Source organism: Erpetoichthys calabaricus, chromosome 9, assembly GCF_900747795.2.
Source record: "Erpetoichthys calabaricus chromosome 9, fErpCal1.3, whole genome shotgun sequence".
In the NCBI taxonomy this organism is placed as follows: Eukaryota; Metazoa; Chordata; class Cladistia; order Polypteriformes; family Polypteridae; genus Erpetoichthys; species Erpetoichthys calabaricus.
In genome coordinates, this window is record NC_041402.2 from 932888 (window position 1) to 952795 (window position 19908).

The window sequence follows — 19908 nt, forward strand, 5'->3', positions numbered from 1 at the left end:
CTGTACTGCTTCTAAATTTCTGTCTTTTATTACTAATTCCCATCTATCGAACATATCCATTCGATACGGTCCACTATTATAACAACCCTGCTTATTCCTACACAGGATCTTCCTAGCTTCCTGTATTTCACTTACATCTCCTGTCCCCTCTATCGGCCAACGCCCACCACTCTGTCTATTCCATTTCTTACATGCCTTCTTGAAATCTAAACCTGTCTTCTTTTCTATAAATTTCCTAGGAGACCCATTTTTTACGGGGCGTCTGTTGATCCTCCGAAAATAATTCTTCCAGCATTAATGATTTTGATCCCCCTGTGCGGCGATTAACAGGCTTACTGTTATAAGTTCCCATTATGTCCCCTTGCCCTCCCGGGTCCTGTATTTAATTTTCCAACTATATACTGATTCGCCTAATCCCTTGTACATATGAATCAGCGAGGTATTAAGTGTGCCACTCACTGTTCCCTTACTGTTCCCTTCTTTTTTCCCAAGGGGAGACACCTAACTATCGGTCCTGTCCCAGTTCCCAGGAGAACACGGTATTGTTGCTATTAGTATGTAGATTTATTTATTCCGTCCTAACAGCAATCCTGCAATCTGTGCTCTTTTTCTGTTTGTTTCCATACATATATATACCACCCCGTTACTCGTCCCGTTAGCCTGTCCGCTCACATCCCCGGATTCCAGCTCAGGTGACTTCGTGTCCGAGTCGGTTCAGCAGAATACTACATCAATACGTCCAGCCGAGTCTAGGATATGGGTGAGGCCAGTATCCTTTCGTCAGACCTTTCGTATGCGTCAAACTGCTTGGGTCAAGTCTCCATCACCTTAAGCAACCCGTTGAGATATGAGTATGACTAGACGGTCAACAGGAAACTCGCCCTCCCGTAATTTAGAAAATAAAAAATGTTCGGAAATTCCCCGGTGCTTACCCCAGCCTGGAAGTGTGCAAGCTCTGTCTGGAAATCCGTTCAGTCACCGTGGATGTAGCAAAGAGGAGACCAGGGGCTCCTCACGCAAGAACCGTTTCAGGACAGGGCAGTCCTAACTTTTGCCGGAGCTGCATGCTCTGCTGCCGGAGCGCTCAAGTTGACGGCAGTCCGCTGGTAAGACGGATCACTGAAATGGTCTCGCCGGAGGAGTCGACCGGCCGTCTCTTGCCCCACGTCCGGGCGCCAAAAACTGTGGATACTTTTTGTGACTGAAGACAGAGAAGAAAATTAAAATTAGTAAAAACCTTTTATTGATACATACCAGACAAGGGTAAAATGACAGAGAAACACAGTCCTGGGACACCGCACTTCATCTGCCTCGAGCGCAGATGTCCTTGCTCTTTTATACCTTTCTAGTCTCCTGATCGTTGACCACGTAAGCAATAAAAATAGCGTCCTGACTCATTTTGTATTATTCCAATTTGTAAAGTCCTTACCCTAAAGGTATATTTTCTTGTCACACACATCATTGAAAGAAAACTTCCAGAAAGTATATATATGCTTTTTGTCACGTACGCAAAACACAAACAAGTTTGATCATTCTGTTCTATTTTCTGTACTTACACACATACATTTTGTTCAATTACATCATTTTATGTTTTTACAAAAGCAAATCAAACCCCACCCCTGAGAAGGAGAGCATGGCCAAAGGAGTAAGTTAAGACTTGTAAACATGCCTAAATTATTGAGTTTAATAGGGCAAAAAAAGATAAATAGACAAGGAAAAGAAAATTCTTCTTATTCTAAAATATTATTGATTAAATCCTGCCAGGTTTTGAAAAAATTCTGTACAGATCCCCTAACTGAGAATTTGATTTTTTTCCAATTTCCAATAATATAAAACATCGGTTTCCCACTGACTTATTAGAGGAGAGTTGGGATTCTTCCAATTTAACAAAATCAGTCTGCGTGCCAAAAGTGTAGCGAATGCAGTCAGTTTGCTTGTCCTTCTTCCAGATGGATTTGAAGTGGAGAACACCAAACACAGCTACTAGTGGGTTAGGAGGGATTGTGACACCAAGACATAGCAGTTTAATCCGAGTGGATAGTGATGATGCTCAGTGTGCTCCTCGGGGTCTGCCCCATACAGACTGGTGTTTCCAGATGTTTGCACTTGGACAGCCCATGGGCAAGGATTAAGATCATAAATGCAGGGGTCAGCCACAGCAGACAAGGATTACGTCCGGCTTACCTCCTTTTGAAATCTGGAGATGTCCACCATGGCTATCAGAACCCGAGCCCATTGTTCCCCCATTATACCCGTTGACTAACTGGAGAAGTCTTATGAGAAGTGGTCTTCAGGGAAGAGCTGTAATCAAAAGCCATTCCTTCAAGGTGGAATGAAAGCCAAAGGACTACTGGGGTGTAGGAAAAAAGACCAGAGGTGGTCTGAGCTGAAGGGTCAAATTTGTGGCTGTAATAACACCCTGAATTGCTGAAAGGGTATGGCGTTAAAGAATCGATGCCCCAAAACCCCTTTTTATTGTGAAAAGTCACACAACTACTTGCTGAATGTGTTTAGCTCATCATCATAGAAAGTCAGGCCCGTTTTTCTCCTTCAATTCCACACAGAACAATAGTTGGAAATGTGCCTTACCGGTCCAGCCGTAATCAGATTTGTTGACTTCATCAGATGCCCGCTTCACCACAACTTGGGCACTTCGTTTATTTAACTCGGCCCTTTACATTTGAAAGAAGCCAAGTGAGATTTTAAGCACAACATTCATAAAGGGAGAATTGAACTCCTGAATTGGACGTGGCGTTCAAATCGGTGGTTTACTGAAGGTATGAATCACTCTCTTAAGTTAATTGGGTAAGGAAATTAGTATTTGGTTTTTTGGCAGCCTACTCTTTAAAGGCTTAATAGTCTTATGGACGTCAAGGCTGAGTCGTCATCTTTTTCACCAAGGGGCTGAGATCATTACATTTGCTTATTTGGCTGAAGTCTTTATCCAGGCGACTCACAACCTTTGTGGTACAGTTGGTTCCATTTCTTTTCTTTTTTTCCTGCTGTAGCACAGGCTGATGTGTCTCAATGTCAGCAGCAGGATTTGAACCCAGAGCCTCAGTGTTTGAAGTCTTCAGCCCTAACCAGTATGCCTGCAGGCAACAGTGACACATGATGGTTCACCACAGGAAACAAATTGATAGCTCACAGTGTGTTTGGAGACGTTTAGCCTGATTTTTATCCATCATGCAATGTCATCCAGGATTTGTCTTATTGGTTGCAACTTCCATCCCGGCCCACTCTTTGATTTCACTTGTTAATCTCTTTTTGTACCAAACTTTAAAGAAACATCCTAACAAAGCTGGTTTTGTTTCCTAGAATTTGTAAGGCTTAGAGCCTAATAAGGCCTAAAAGTACGTGTGAAGGTCTCTGTTTGCAGACATGCCCTTGAAAAGGAGTGAGCAGCAGAGACGACTCCCACAGTAACCCTCTTTCCATCCGCCAGCTGCTTGCCTGATTAACTTCTTTATCTTTTTTGCTAAGTTGTCTTTGAGACTTTTTATTTTTTTCACTGTTACAAGACTTCTAGAAAACCTTCTTCATGTTCGCCTTGAACAATGGAGAGCCTTGTCAGAATACTTTTAATTTGCATTCGTGGAGGAGATGCCTTAGCAGTTGGCCCTGTCTGCCTGGCCCACACGCTGTTCAGTAACCATGTTCTACCTCTCCTTGTGTTCTAGTATGTTCCGTCTGGTTAGGCACTTCAGTATAATCAGAATTGTTTAAAGGCCATGGACTGCACCATAAGATTAAAACAATGCCACTGTAGCCAACAGAACTGCATGCTGGAGGTTTTGGTTGCTTGACATTTTTGTGTTTTTACTGTAGATTGAGGTGATTGCTTCATCCAAGGCAACTTACAAGTTTTAGGTTACATTATAATGGTTTGCTCCTTTTTTTACAATTTTAGCACAAGTGGATTGTGTGTCCTGTTCAGAGTCTCTCAGTGAGTTAGAGGCAGGAGTTGATGGCCATGAGATTTAAGTCTCTGAAGCACTAGCCACTACACCATACTGCCTGCCATGGGATCTTGTCACACTCCCTACTTCTTACCCACTAAATGAAATGCTGCAGGTTAATGTTTATTATTTTAATTTTGCTGTAAGTTGTGCCGTTTTTTATGTGCAGGTCTACAATAAGTGACATCAAAACACCAGTCTGTCATGGGTAGAGCCATCTGGTATAACTGGGAGACAGAGGTACAGGACTTCAGGTCCTAGTGGAGTGTCCCTTCCTTATGTGTCCAGGGTTAGCTGTTGCTTTGAGTCCTACATTCACATTTTGACAGAAATGATTGTACGTTCCTGAGGTGGAAATGTCAGTTTATTAAAAGGAAAAGTGCTGCCCTTTCCAGCTTTGGCAGTTTACTGACTTACGCCAATGTCGCATTACACAATTTCTCAGCAGAGCCACAGTCGCTGATCTCGATACTGGAGTATGTCCTATTCAGGGTTGAGTGTAACTCATTAAACACATTGCGATTTTTGTTCTCCTCCATTTTGGCCCAAGGCTGAATATTTTCAGAAAGTGGAGTTTTTTTAGAAAAAAGCACACAAAGCAATGGTTTCACAAATAAATCAACATCAAATATTTACTTATGCCAAGTGTCACTGTGTGTGGTCCATGTGTCTCTTGCTATGTAAATTCATATACCGATTTCATAGCATAGTCCTGCAAGGTGTGGTAACATTGGAAGTAGCCAGTGGTGTGCATTGCCACCTTACACTGCTGCCAATACTGCAGACGTCTGTTGGTGCATTCTGTGGCTGCTGTCGCCACCATTTTGCCATCTCGGACAGCAAACCATACTGTGTAAGGACAGTTTGGCGTCCGGCTGCTGAAGGTGGCAGCTGTGTGAGGACCGCTTACTGGCTGGGCAGCTGCACATTCCTCCCTGCACAGCCACTTCCATCGGAGATGGTGAACAGGCAGCCACAATATCTAGTTTGTACCTCTTGTGTTTTTGTGTGGCAGCCCTTAATGCGTAGGCACATCAGCTACATGAACGTGTTCAGCACTACAGTCAGCTGGAGACCAATCAGCTGATGCAGGTACCTTTTTATTTTAGTTTTCAATCTCCGATCACTTGCATGGAAATCAGAGTCTGCTAAGTCAGTCCAGTTCAGCAATAATATGCAAAATGTCATCCACAGAGTATTCTCTTTGTGCACTTGCTTTGCTCTCTTGCCAGATGTCGATGCCATTTTAGACGTCGTTTACTCTTAGGACCTCAAATCCTTGTGCCTTCGGGAGTCACAATCAATGAAGCTAAATTTCCTTCTAGCAAAGAGTAAACTATAATGTAATGGCGAGTTTTGTTGATGGACACTGGTAATTGCTGCCTTCTACCCCTGGATATCGATTTATCGACACAAGTTACCATCTGGCCTGAAAGAGTTAAAGTAACAAGTAATGCTTCTTTTATTAACAGATGCACATCACTGCAGAAGCTTATTCTCAACTTCTTAACAATCCAAAAAAAAATTACGCATTATTTCACAAGAAGTTTTGCCTTTTCCTGCAAGGAGTGTGCCTGCTGCTGTCGGTGTAAATCCTGCACTTGTGTGCTCTGGCTGTCGTCTGGCTAATGAGGAAGACGTTAAGCATGTTGGGGGGTGGGGGGATCTGAAGACAAGTTCTAGATATAATCAGCCCAGTGTGGGGGTCACAGGAGCCAGCGATCATCGCAGCAGCACCAAGCAGAAGTTAGGCAACACACTTGGCAGAGTGGATGGGACGTCCTTTTGAAGGTCAGTCACATCCCCAGTCAGAAAAATGAGTGCCTTGTGCAGCCCAGCAAAGTGTCCATTCAGCCTGAATCCTGCTGTTTGCTATAGATATGTTGAATGAGTGTGATCTGGTGGCGCAGAGGCCAGTGTTCATACTGTGACTCTTCATAGGCTTGGTTTGGGGGAAGAGGAAGGAATGAATGAATGAATGAATGAATGTCTTTTACTTGACAGCATGTGAAGCACTAAACCCGTTTCTGAAACACAAGAAAAGGATTACATTTGGCTGGCCGTCTTCCTGGTCAGTTTCATAAAGGCGGATATATTTGGGCTTTGGATTGAATAACAAATGTTGGCCAATGAAACTTGCAGGTTTTCATTCAAAAGAAGAAAATGAAACACAGTCATTATAAAATGCAATACATTACAATCTATATGACATATTACTTTTTTCTCTAAGTAATGAGTAATGTTACCCAACACTGGTCATATCGCATGACTAGAAGTCACAGGTTTTGTTAAATTTGACTTTCCAGCACAGGGTCACAGTTCCAAATCTTTGCAGCCTCGCCCCTTTTTCTGACCGGCAGTAATGTGCTGCCTGATGGAGCTGGTGCTAATGCCAAGGCATGATGGGTGTGCCAAGTTCGGATGAAATCTCAGCCTCCTTTTCTCCATTCTGTCGTGGTACTTGGGCATCTTTTTCCAGTCACAACAACCTGTGTCCCATACTCATTATAACTGCATTGTACTTACATTTACTTATTTATCGGATGACTTTTTGTTCAGAGTGACTTGCAGTATTTGAGATACAATTGATTTCTTGTCTTTTTTTGTTTTTACAATTGTAGCACAGGCAGGTGAAGTGACTTGCTCATCATCACATGGTGTCAGTACTGGGATTTGAAGTCCAAAGTCTTCACCTTTACACCACACTGCCAATAATTCTAGATGAATGTTCAATGGCTGTCCGCTCATATGTGCACCCAAGCCCATCCTTAGACTTAAGGCCGGTTTAAATTTTGTTTGTACAAGTCACTGGGTATGTTAGACCTACGTGACTGCGCCATGACTTCCTCGGACTTGCTAAGGTTATGTAAGTAAAGACCACTGACAAACACTAGAAAAGTTGTGCAGTGTTAGACGGCCTTTAGCACTCTACTACTTCTGTAGCCTGTGCTCTGAAGCCTCTGCAATAAAAGGAGCCTGCAGACTGTAAATGGCTCCTTGAGATGGTGGCACAGAAAGGAGCGGCTGGTTCCTCTGGGATGATGTTGCCAGTGGTACAGCCGCTCTTGGCCAGGAGTTTGGACTGCGGGTTGTATTTTTTTTTAACTTGGGTATTGTTCTGCTGGTGGTTTCAGCCTTCAGTGTATATAACCCAGTAGCCATCAGCTGTACACATGTCAAATGCTGGCTTGAGTTATAAGTTATTGCCTTATGAAGTTATAGAATCTTTTATTGTGTAGTAAATTTTGGTTTGTAACTTGTGGTGACTTTGAACAGAATGTCTCTGCTTAGGTGTGTATGCGACTTCACTGTTGCAGTTGCTGCCCTGTCATCAGTGGTGCTTTTGGTCACTGACCCCTTTTTATTCTTTTTCTAGATTCTGTGGAAACTGGAAACCTTTCGCTTGATCAGTCATTTGGAAAAAGCCATGAAAGGGGAGCCAAACCAGGATGATCTGTATATAGTGGAAGACCATCAAGAAATCCAAATTTCTAATGTTACGGGTTCTGATTTAGAAAATAACCTTCGGATTCCCTTACTTGAAATAATGAAATATCCTTATCTACTGTTACATCTGCAGATAGGTGAGTAACTGTCTGTCCTTATCAGTTGATGTTATATGTAGAGATCATCATCATCATCATCCCATTGGCGGGCTCTGCCTGAGGACTTACCCAAAAAAAAATGATATGCTTATTTGACAGTTAAGTCTGCACCAGCTGCTCTTAGATATTCTTTTGTGTTTAGCCCTGCAGGCAGATTTCCATGATTTGAGGTGATATTGTATGATATTGAGGGGCTATGCACATAGTAAACTATAAAGAGCAAGAGAGAGGCATCATATGCAATTGCATTGATTTCAGATTTCCACAGTTAAGGGAGAACAAACCACATCATCCCAATGATCTACTTTTCTGTGTGACACTAAGACGAAATATGATTGTGTTGTGTGCTGAGCCATTTCCATTGGATGTCTGCTGGGTGGTAGAACATGCAGTCAGGACCTGCCTAATAGATCAATCCTGAGTGAGGGCCGAGTACAAGGCTCTCAGCATTCTGTATGTTGAAGCAAACCCTTTGAAGGTGCATCTCTCTGGGTTTCATGGGAAAACCAGTTGAAAAGGAGTGAAACTTTGTTTTCAGATGCCAACTTGCTGTTCAGATAAGGCAGCTGTGTAGTGTGTGGCGAGTGTGCGCCTGACCTTTCATGTGATTCGTACAGACAATTAATTTCATTGAATGCAAAATTGAAAACCTCCAGACGGCAGTATTTTTGTTTTGACCCAGATTGCTAAAATGACCACATACTGTTGTATGGTTGTGCAGTTTTGTAATTTGCGGCTTTATTATGTTTGTAAAATGCACAAAGAAATTGGCTGGTGCTTTTGTACCTGTATTAAACTTTCAGCATTAAATGAGGGTGTACGTAGTCCACAAACTGCAGAAACATCTATCGCTGTGCTAGAGTCGGAGACGTGACGTGATAATCAACAAGAATGGTGTAGGACACCGTAGACTGAAAGAACAATACAATCTGCTGCTCTACATCCCCAAGTTGGCCATTGTTTGAAGAACATTTATGTTCCATAGAGCTACAGTGGGCAGCTACCACCCTGTCTGCCATGTTTTAGATGACTCAAGATGTGTGGCTGTTGGGAAGAATTGATCAGTCATACAGTTGATCTCTGATTTAAACTTTCCTGTATTTAGTGGTTTTTCAAACATTTGCCTTTTTTATTCTTTTCTTAAAAGAAACCTCACCTTGTCTGAACAAGCACAGTTCTTTTAAAGGCTGTGTGCACACTGCAGCTAAAAATGAGATCCAAATCTGATAAGTACATACAGATGTCTCTTCTGAATGTCCATATTGCTCAAAATCAATCGTTCTTTTAGATAAACAATAGGTAGTTGCTGCTTGTTACTTCACATTACTTCAGGACATCTGCAAACTTATCCACTCACGATGGCGAGGAAGAGACCTAAAAAAAAAAAGCACACACAAAACTGTTTAAGAGTGCAATTATTACGGGTGTCTCTGTGTAGAAACCGGTGGATATGAGGGAGAGCAAAAGAATGGCAGGGGGCGAGACATAAAACTGTGGCTGCTGTGCTTTAACAGTGGACGCCATCACTAGAAGTAACACTGTGATATCATCTTTAACTAACAACGGTCTGAAATATCAAAAAGGACAAAAATAATTACACAAATTAAATGGAAAACTCGGGACATAGTCAAACTGGTTGATAACTAGTAATTACTGAAATAACTTCTGTAAAACAGCACTGCTAGGCCAGACCTTCACTAAAGGGGTCCTGACAAGTCGGTTTTCTTTACTCCGTTTCTAGCAAAATAGTAAATGGGGGATCTACAGAGGTTCTCTGCCATATAGGACAACTTGACAAACTAACAAAAAATAGAGGAGATGGAGGAGAGGGTTTTGTTTCATGTTTTGTCCTCCTGTGAACCTTATTTTGCAAATGTGTAATGTGGTGTGGTGCCAGCTTCGTTTGGAGTTTTGGGACCATTTGAACTTCAGGGCACATTTCAGTGACATGAGGACCAGCTGCAGGTTGCTCACTGATTATTTGATCCTAAATTAAGTGATCACTTAGATGTGTGCAGTATCTTGTTTTTTTTAACATTGAAATTAAAGTTAATTGAGCTGTAATCTAAATTCTTTACCTTTTTAAACCAAATGGTTTGAACTACCTTTTCTGTCCTCTCTCCCACCCCAAAGGTGATCTGTGTGTTGAAGCCTTCCATAAAATAGAAAGTGATCACTCCTTCCAGGTTTTTGAAAAGCATGCAGCGATTTACCTTCTGCTTGTTCATCCTGATGAAATCGTAAGTACATTTTATTCAGTCTGAACCACAAGGCTTTGTTGATTTTTAGCTATGGCGTGGTTTCTTACACTTCACTCAGTAATATACTGTTTAGTGTGTCTGTGTCCATTCTGTTTCGTGTATGTGCACACACATGGCTTTACAGTCCAAAGAACAAATGTCTGACTCTTTTATACTGGTGTAATATTTTATAGTGCGGAGAATGTCAAGCCCTGAAAAGGTATGCCATTCAAGAGTCCATGACCCCAAAACACCTTTTTATTGTGAGAAGTATCTTGACTACTCCCTGAATGCGTGTTGAGCACACCATCATGAAAAGTCGACCCGTTTTTCTCCTTCAGCTCCACACAGAGCAATAGTTGGAAATGTGCCTTGCCCGTTAAGCTGTAATCGGATTTGTTGACTTCATCAGCTGTTCGCTTCACCACAACTTGGGCACTTTGTTTATTTAACTCGGCCCTTTACATCTGAAAGAAGGCAAGTGAGATTTTAAGCACAACAGGTTACTTTTACATGAAGGGGGAGTTCAGCCCTTAAGTTGGACATGGCACTCAGTTGGCTTGTTTTCTGAAGGTGAGAATTACTCTGCTTTAAAAACTATGGAAGAGGAAGGAGCATTTGGTTTGTGGCAGCAATTATTCCTCTTCACAGAATACAGGGTCACAGCACCGCCATATAAATTACATTAAAACATTCTATAATTATCAAAAACATTTAGGTTACAGGTAGTTCAGAGAAGGACACTTAGGCTGTCATTGGGCAAACGCAAAGCAAATATTCTGGTCATCTTGGTTAAACGGAGTAGAATCCTCGGCAGCAGGCTGCTCTGCCAGCAGCTGTTACACTTGGGCTCCTCTGTCTGCAGTTAACCTTTCACCCTCTGATCGCTTGCAGTTACCTTGAACTTCAGCTTTTTCCTCTTTGCCATTGTGTTATCGTCTATTTACCCTTTGTCAAGTTCGTTATTGGATTGGTCTACTCCCGCACCTTAAATAATAACACACACATACATAGATTCACACACACTCAGACCATAACCACAACAGTGCCCTACAAATGACTCCCACACAGTTGGCTAACTTTTAGCACTTAAAAACCACACAAATGCTTTAAGTATAACACAACTTGTCACTCTCTCCGCACATCAAGAGACTTATTTATTATCGGCACGGACAACTTATGATGTTTTAAATAGACCTCAGACCTAAATGTTACTTTTGGTCTCCAAGAAAATATTAAAACATACAAAGACTCGGTATCCTTGACTGTAGGCCATTTATCAGCCAAGAATACCTTCTTCTTCTCATACTGTCCCCTAACTATTGAGTGGCACCTCACTCTCCGCTTTAAAAGCCCGCAGCACAGAGTGTATGGCAAAATCTCCAGCTACGCCAGGTGCTCTTAGAAATCTACCTTATTACTTCAATCACTCTAGACATTAAGACAAAGCATAGAAAGATGAAAACAAGTTACTATTTATTAAAGAACATAATAAGTAATAGAAAATAAGATTGATAGTAAAGTCTGGATAAAATAGTCTTAAAAAAAGCTTACTGAAAGGAATCAGTGATGTCAAGGATGAAAGTCCCAGGGCGGCGTTTGATTTAGCAATCAATGTTCATGAGAATGCTGTTGACTGACGATCGGATGAAAACTGGTCACACGTGTCTTTGTGTTGTTCTCTGACGTCGCTCTTCCGTCGTCACCGTTTCTCTTCTTCTTCTGCTGACGTTTCTTTCAAAATGAGGCATATTTATTATAAAGTTTCATGCCATGGTTTCACAGCACATGAATGTTCCAAGCACCTGATTGGCTGGCTGTCAATATGATGGATGAATTTTGCTCCCCAGGTAATAAAGTTCTTTGATATTGCCTCAGCCTTCATTTCCCAGATCGTAAAACCCAATTGATGTCCCAGATGTCCATCCATAAAGTAATCAATAGCCTGAGGTATCAATCCAGGCTTCCTTTCCCAGGCTGTAAACAAATTAGCACTAAGCTATGAACAACTGTTATAAAAGTCAGGTATAAGGGAAGAGGATATGCCTTTTTTATTATAATGCCTCCTACATCTGAATTCATCTTGTTGGGATTGAGCAAAATATACAGAATAAGATGTAGATTTTATACACCATAACAGCAAACATTGCTGTTAAGATTGTTACATAACTTTTTTTGTGATTTCCTTCAGGATTAAGATTCCTATCCTGTGCATCTACTTTTATCTGTTCATATAGCTGTTTATCGTATTAAACCTAACTAGTGTACTGCCTTACAGTTCTACCATGAGTTTTTGGATCACTCTGGCTTTTTATACGGTGGTGACGTCTGTGTGCTGCATCACAAACTCCTGAGGTACACCAGAGGCCGACAGTCCCCATATGTCTCAGTCAAGTGAATGAAACTGTACTGTACTCTACTCTACACGGTTCTTCAAAATCTAACCTGAGTCAGTTCTTATGTAAACAATTCAGTGCACCTTTCTTGTGCTTATGGTTTTTAAATAATCGGATGATGACTTAAATTAATAGTTTTAGTCCTATATAAAAGGAATGTGTTTTTAAAGCCAAATCTGGCTCATCAATTCCTGTTTAAACCCCAAAGACAAAAATATGTTCAATAGGGTGTCACTATCAACTACAGTTGTTGGGAGTTTATTCCATCTATCTACAGTTCCTTTTGTGTGCAAATGAACCTTGAATTTCTGCCATGTGTTGTTAACTAAGTTCATTCTCTGCCAGTCTGATACTGTGAAGGGAGTTGCTCACATTTTGAAGTCGTCTGCTACATCAGAAAAATATCACAGCTTTGCTTTAGTAAAGCAAAGTAAAACTTTCAATATTCAGCATGTTAAATTAAAATGTTTAGGCAAAACCTGTAAAATTGTCTGCCTCAGAGTCCCAGTCTGACTGTCCTACTGCTCTGGTGACAGTCCAGTGGAACTGGTTCCTGCTTAACCTCTACAGTAGATACAGACCATAAAGTCCACCATTTTCAAAATCGCTCTTAAGGTCTAACTTTTTTTTTTTAGTTTTCTTTTTTAGCCCACACTTTCAGTAAAAAGGATATGCAGAGCGTCATGCAAAAAAAACAAAATCTGGGAGACATCAGACGTAACAGCTAAATTATAAACTTTATATGAGGCTACATGAGCAAAGAGATCCCAAGTGAGAAGATGGGCAACACAAATTTAAACGCTCAATGAATCTGTTGCTCTTTCTTTTCAACAAAGCCTGTTGTTGTCTGCTGCCCAGCATGTGGTTTTCCTTTTAGGATCTGTGATGAATTTGTAAAAAAACAAGAAAGCACACCCTTGACTCCTGAATGTGTCTTTGAGTGTCCTACTAGACTACAGTATTGCCAATACTAATGTGTATCACTTAAGTGGTAGCACTGATCTCAATGCTAAGAAAAGCTGAAACAGTCAAAGGTGAGCTCAGTCAGGCTTGTTAGCAGCCACAGGGCCTGAATTTCATTTGTGGCAGATGTAGGGCAGACTGACATTTATCTATTTTGTTGTGCCTGGTACAAAAGTCGTTGACTTGTGTCGTAGCTGACACACTGTTGATGTTGGCTTATTTTCTGACCGGTCCTCTCTTCATAATGCAGCCCCTGCACTTTATCTAATAAAATGATCAATCACAGACCAAGTGACATCCCAGAGATAGCTCTTTTAGGTACCATCCATATACCCAAGCTTCAGGAGTGATTGGCAACCTTGTAGGGCATAAATAATCAACCAAAAAAGATGGGCTTTGTGCATTCAAGAACCCAATGGCAAGAAGTCTTACTTCCTGGGCTCATTCGTCAAGTTCAGTGCTCTCAGGCTGGCTGTAACTTCTGCTGTCCAAGCAGGACCTCCCAAAGCCTATGGGTTGTGACCGTGACAAAGGTGGGAGCAATCATTTACTCCAAAGGGCAACCAGTGCAGGACTGTAAGAGTGGAAAACGTGTCTGTAAGGAAATCAAGTGCATGACTTAGAGTGAGACTGCATCACCAGGCCAGCAGGTGAAATTTTACAATCATAATGTAAAAATCTCAAAGGGAAAACTGCAGTACTATTGGTGACCAAAGCTCAAAGTGTGCTGAAGATCTCTCCATGTGTCAGAAAAAGCCAACCAGGAAAGGAACAAAAAGCACTGCTTACGTCAAGCCATAAGTAGGAGCTGCTTTGACTCTGAGAACTATTAATTACAACTTAGCTGGCTTTACCCTACCTACTAATGTATTATGGCAGGAGTGAGCAGTGTTGGTCCTGAAGGGACATGGTGGCTGTAGGTTTTGTCCCCGCATTCCTCCCACCCAATTTTTTTCCCCCAGGGATATCATTCCTGATTTAAAGCCTAAAGTGGGTGAGGAGATTTCATTCCTTCAGTTTTTTTTTCTCTTCCTTTTCCTTCTGAATGTTTTATTAAACCAGATGGTTCACAATGCACAATTGTGTATATGAAGACAAATAAGATGGAGAACTGCTGGTTCCTTTGTCATTTGTGTCTTATTGTTAATTAGGTGCCGTTTAAAAACGCTAAACACAGCTGTTAACACTAAAATAAGCAATTGGGGGTCTGAAATCTTAACGAGTGACAACTCAAATGAAGCAATAAAATGGTACTTGAACAATAATTGACTTCTCATTAAGAAATTTGATTAGAACACAAACCTGTAGCCATTGCACCCCTTGAGGACCAATGTTGCTCACCCATGTGTTTATGGTATTGCACTGTAACTAAAATGAATAACCTTTTGTGAAGAATATGTTGGACATTTCTCATCTTAAGTCCAGTAAGAAAGTTCTGAGGTGCATTTCATACAAGTACACCACCCCTTTACACGGAGATATTGTGCATGGCATAACCCAGCAGACTAGCTGTGAGCAAATTAATGGTATGGTGCAGGCAAATACTAAAGAACTCCACCATCACCACCGGAGAGTCCAGAGAAGGACAAGCAGTCTGATTCTGGGACTGAGTGTAATGAGCTATGAGGAAAGAAAAGGAGCTGAGCCCCTTTGGTTTAAGTAGAGGTGCCATGATTAAAGTGCTTAAAATTATAAAAGAAATCGGGAATTTGAGTTCCTAGTCTGAATGTTTAACTGGAACACCCCCATAATTCAGATATTCAACTTGGAAATTTGGGGCTTGTTTGACAGACTTGAGATGGTGACATACAATGCAAACTTTAGTGAACGCTGTAGTGCTGTGCAGCTTTTTTGCACTTTTGTCTCATTAAAGCTGTGTCGCACACAGTGCTGTCCAACTTCTATCTGTGGACAGGTTGCTGCGGTGTTAGGATATGAACACAATCACAATGCATTGTTATGAAATGCTGTTTATTCCGATGGAGTAAGCACAGCAAAGGTTTTCCTGGATTCATCCATATTGGTTTTCTGAATGTTTTACTGGAATGCAGTCAGCTCTGGTGTGACCTCCATTCCCAGCTCCACTTTCAGAGATCAACAGAACACAGCAGCAGTCCATTGGATCCAGGCTGTCATTTGATTTCAACAAGAAGACTGGACACATCTGGGAAAACTTGCTAAGGATAAATCTCAAACAGATGTTGGCACATGAAATAAAGCTGGGAACTGAGTGTTAGACCGTAGGATTTTTCAGGAGCCCTTTTGAGCTGCGTGGCCTTTTTGTGTGAATCTTTCTAATGTACTAAGATTGGTGTGCAGAGATTGGACAAGTGCCTTTTTCTGCATCTGTATGCAGAAGCTTGTGCGCATTTAACACTAGAATCCCTGAAGCCTATGGGGGAAAAAAAATTTGTAATCCTTTCCCTGCTTAAATCCCTTCGCACCTCCTCATCAGTGTGTTTTGTTTTGTAAATGTGTCGATCAGCACAAGCAGCCTGCTATCCCACAACCCATCCCTTTGACAGAGCTCAACTCAAGCAAATAATTCTCCAAGCACAAGGCTCCTTATCTGTGTGTGAGGTGCCTGGAGTTGTAGAAGGTAAATAATACAGCATATCATTATTTGGAGTACATGCGTTTCACGTGTGTTTCGTGTCTACAATGATCTGGGTCCGTGTAGGATGAAAGGAAATACAAGAAATGCTGAACACATACCTAATGCAAACTTTTTCCATGTTCTACTAATAATGAGGTGAAGTGTATAAAATGTGTGAAGTCTTTAGCCCAGATATCAAATAAACACGTGCACTTTTATTCAGAATATAACCAAAGGAAAAAAAAACAAGCATTCAATTTTACATGTGGCTGTCAATGAGTTAAAAACTGGAGCTCAAATGTCAATCGACAGGAAGTTTACACGTATTCTGGAATGGTGCAGAATTAAGAACTGCTGCCTTGTAACTCAAAGGTACCGGGTTCAAGACTGGGTGCTCCACGTTTTGAGTAGTGAGCTATTAATAATAATAATAATAATAATGTAATTTAAAAACATGCATTTGATTTGAGTCTGTAACACTCAGTGTAAATTTTGGCTACTTGTAGAAGTTAACACTTTTTAATTATTCAGTTTTATTGTCTCCGTGATGTTCACGTGGTACAATGAACTTGCCTCTCCCTCTCCGAGTTGATGGCGTTTATCTCCATTCTTTTCACAAGAGCAACACTGTGGCTGATGCCTGCTCAGAACTGTTTGTTGTACCAGCAATCAAAGATCTGATGTCCCGTGACCGCCATCAGACTGGACAAAGGCAGGACCTTAACAACAGATGGCTTCTTCATAGCGCTTTCATTGGCTAATAGACTGCTGCACTGCAACACAACTCTGCTTGGCACCATAAAGTGAAAAGGACTTCCACCTGTAGCTAAAGTCACTTCAGTACGCGAGCAGTTCGCCACGCTAATGTTTAGATCTGGCATCTTACAAGTTTTTTCGTGGCTTCAGGGATTCTAGTGTTAAACAGCACAATAAACTAAATTCCGTTATCTTTTAGATGCGACCCCCTTCACCACATGTCAACCTTTACTTGCATATGTCCCATGCTGTAGTATGTACATCCCCCTGCTTAAGGACATTTCCAGTTTCAGTGTTGTAAGTGGTTGACACCGTTTTGTGCTTTGCTGAAAGTAAGAAGTTGTTCCATTTTTTTCTTTGCTTTTTTTCTGTGCTTTAGATTCGGAAATGGGCAATTCGTACTGCAAGATCCTTGGGAAAGGTGGATCGTGATGATTTCTATGACCTCCAGGATGTGGTTAGCTGTATGTTTAAGGTCATTGAGCTGGATCTGTTTGTGAACTCTGATATATACAACTCTGAAGGAATGGAAGAGGGCAAGCTGATTCTGCTTCCACCTCACCTCTATGAGGCCAACAACTATAAAAACTACTGGTTAGGTAAGGCGTAAACACCTGCTTCCTTGTTATAAAAACTGCAAAAATGCTAAATAGTATTGGGGGGGGGGGGGGGAGATCTTTTCTGCAATTTTTTTTTTTTTTTTGTGTTGGTGCTTCACAATTCAGTACCCCTGCCTTAATTCAAGATTGTTGTGTGCACAGCACAGTCTTGATGGTATTGATGATGGGGACTACAGATTCTAAAATGAATTCATCATAAAAAAACAACTCTTTCAGTTGCCAGTTTGAGTAGCTGTTACGAGGGTTGTCTGGGTTCTGTGCGGAATTTTATCGTTTGTCGAGTGTCAGCCTGTCGAAACCTGTTCTGCTGTGTAGAGGGATTATTCAAGTGGTTGCATGTTTTTGTTCAGAGGTTTTGCTCCCTCTCTTCCTTCAGAATGAACACGAGAAGCAAACGAACTGAGAGTGCGCAGCCGGCGCTAGCGGCGAAGCTCCCGACTCCGTGCGTGCGTGACTTTCGAGTGATGTTTTTTTACGACTTTTCTGATGGTTTATTCTGCTCGGTGGAACGTACCATGTTTGCCGTCTTTTTCAACATCGATGGCATTGTCGCATCAATTCCGCTGATGGAGGGGACAACTGTCACCTCTGAGTGGTACACCACTCAGTGCCTGCCTGACGTTTTTTCTGCGATGGCTAGAGGCCGGTCCAAGAACTTGCGAAGGCACTTTTTGCATCATGACAATGCGCCAGCCCACACGGCTAATGCGACGAAGCATTTCATTGAAGACCGTGGTGTCAATGTTTTGAACCTGCCACCCTACTCACTTGATCTTGCACCATGTGACTTTTGGCTCTTCCCGAAGGTGACAGAACCCCTGCGAGGCCACAACTTCGAAACTCGAGAGGAACTGATTGCAGCTGTCAAAGAACAGCTGGACAACCTCCCAAAGACAGCCTTTCGCGAGTGTTTTGTGGCGTGGGTCAGAAGATCCCAAAAGTGCATTGATGTTGGCAGTGAATACTTGGAAAAAGTTTAAAAAGGATCGAAGTACATGAGAAAAATAGAAAAACTACTTATTTCGAGTGATTCCGTGCAGAACCCAGACAACCCTCGTAAGTGCCTGATGACTCCTTAGATAAAAATTTTGTGGTGAGATCACCAGTCGTCCTGATACGAGTAGAGAGAAAAATGACAGTTTAATAATATTTTAATTCTCTTTGTCATTGTGAGGGTTTGCGGGATCCCCTTGAGGTTGCTGGATATCATGGCTGCCCTGTAGACTGGTACTGTGAGTGCTGTGCAGAGTGGAGGCAGAGCCTCTGTGTTTTTCCCAGTTGATTCTGCGGTTTGTCAGCGATGTGTTCTGCTCCTACTCTGTTCAGTGCTTGTAAGGACTGGGTGTTGGGCAAGGTTGTGAGGCATCTGTTGGTGAAGAAAGATTCACTGATCTTGACTTTGCTGACAATGCTGTGATCTTCGCGGAGTCAATGGAGGCTCTGATCAAGGCGCTTGAGAGACTGAGCGAGGAGTCTGTGTTTGGGCTTGCGAATGTCCTGATAAACACCAAGATTCAGGCCTTTAATGTGTCTCTCCGGAAAATCCTTGGGTACCGTTGGTTTGACTTTGTGTTGCTCATGGAGTCCCGAATGAGGCACATTACCTGCATTGTGAGAGAGCGTCCGTTACGGCACTACGGCCATGTGGCGCGTTTCCCCTGAGGGTGATCTGGCTCATACAATCCTCATTGTTGGGGCCCCGAGTGGCTGGACCAGGTAAAGGGGTCACCAATATAACACCTGGCTATGAAAGATAGAGGGTCATTTCTGGAGGGTGGGACTGGACCGCGTGTCTACCTGGGGGGTTGCAAACCGGGATCCCAAGTTGTTTCGTCGTGTGGTGGGTGCGGCAACACACTGTACCAGTGCATGATCCTCAACTTGACTTGATTTGTCATTCCTTCTTTTTATGAGGGTTATGGGAGCAACATGCTAAAGTGGGATGATCAGGGAGAGGGACATTTGTTCAGAGTAGTATGGGAAAAGTCCACCTTATCCTGTTTACTTATCTTTTAACAAAATGAGAAACCAGAAAGGGGTGAAGAATCTTCTCAGAATTGGGTAAAGTTAAGAATGGTGTCCAGCTATCTTTTAATATATATAAATGATTTTAATAGGAATATAAGTAACGAGCTGGTTAAGTGTGCAGATGATACCAAGATAGGTGGATTGGCAGGTAATTTTGGAATCCATTGGGTCGTCACAGAGGGACTTGGACAGCAGATGGGCTTGGGCATATTTGTGGCCTTCGAAAATGAATGTTGGTAAATGTAAAGAATTACATGTAGGAAGTTGAAAACACAATGGGAGTTCTGAAAATTGAGAGACCACTTTTTGAGATGTGCAGTGGACTGGACACTGTCAACTGCCGCTCAGTGTTCAGAAGCCATTAAGAAGGCTAACAGAATGTCAGGTTATATAGCGCCTTGATGTGTGCCGTTCAAGTCCAAGGAGGTTCTGCTTGAGCTTTGTAAATGCAACGGTGAGGCCTCATCTGGAGTACTGTGTTCCATTTCGCTCTCTGGGCTACAGGAAAGATACAGGGGATGAGTTGGGAGGAAAGATTCAAGGAGCTGAACCTTTTTCAATTTAAATAAAAGGAGATTAATAGTTGACCTGATTGAAGTGTTTAAAATTATGAAACCAATTACTCCAGTGGATCGAGACTGACTTTAAAATGAGTTCAATAAGAGAGAGATGGATGGATAGAGAAGACCACGAGGACACAGCTGGGAACTTGTTAAGGGGAGATTTCGCCCAAACATTTGTGAAG

General features: G+C 41.9%; 2 protein-coding genes across 4 annotated transcripts in view; both read left to right on the top strand.

Annotated features, from left to right (window-relative positions):
* miga2 (mitoguardin 2) overlaps positions 1-19908 on the top strand; it is a 532313-nt gene that overhangs the window by 178368 nt on the left and 334037 nt on the right. The gene's annotated exons all lie outside the window — the stretch shown is intronic.
* The window catches only part of setx (senataxin), a 125491-nt gene that overhangs the window by 31240 nt on the left and 74343 nt on the right, over positions 1-19908 (top strand). The window contains exons 3-5 of the mRNA XM_028809064.2: positions 7336-7543; positions 9698-9804; positions 16895-17114. Of these exons, the coding sequence (XP_028664897.1) occupies positions 7336-7543; positions 9698-9804; positions 16895-17114 (535 nt within the window). The remainder of the gene's footprint in view (positions 1-7335; positions 7544-9697; positions 9805-16894; positions 17115-19908) is intronic.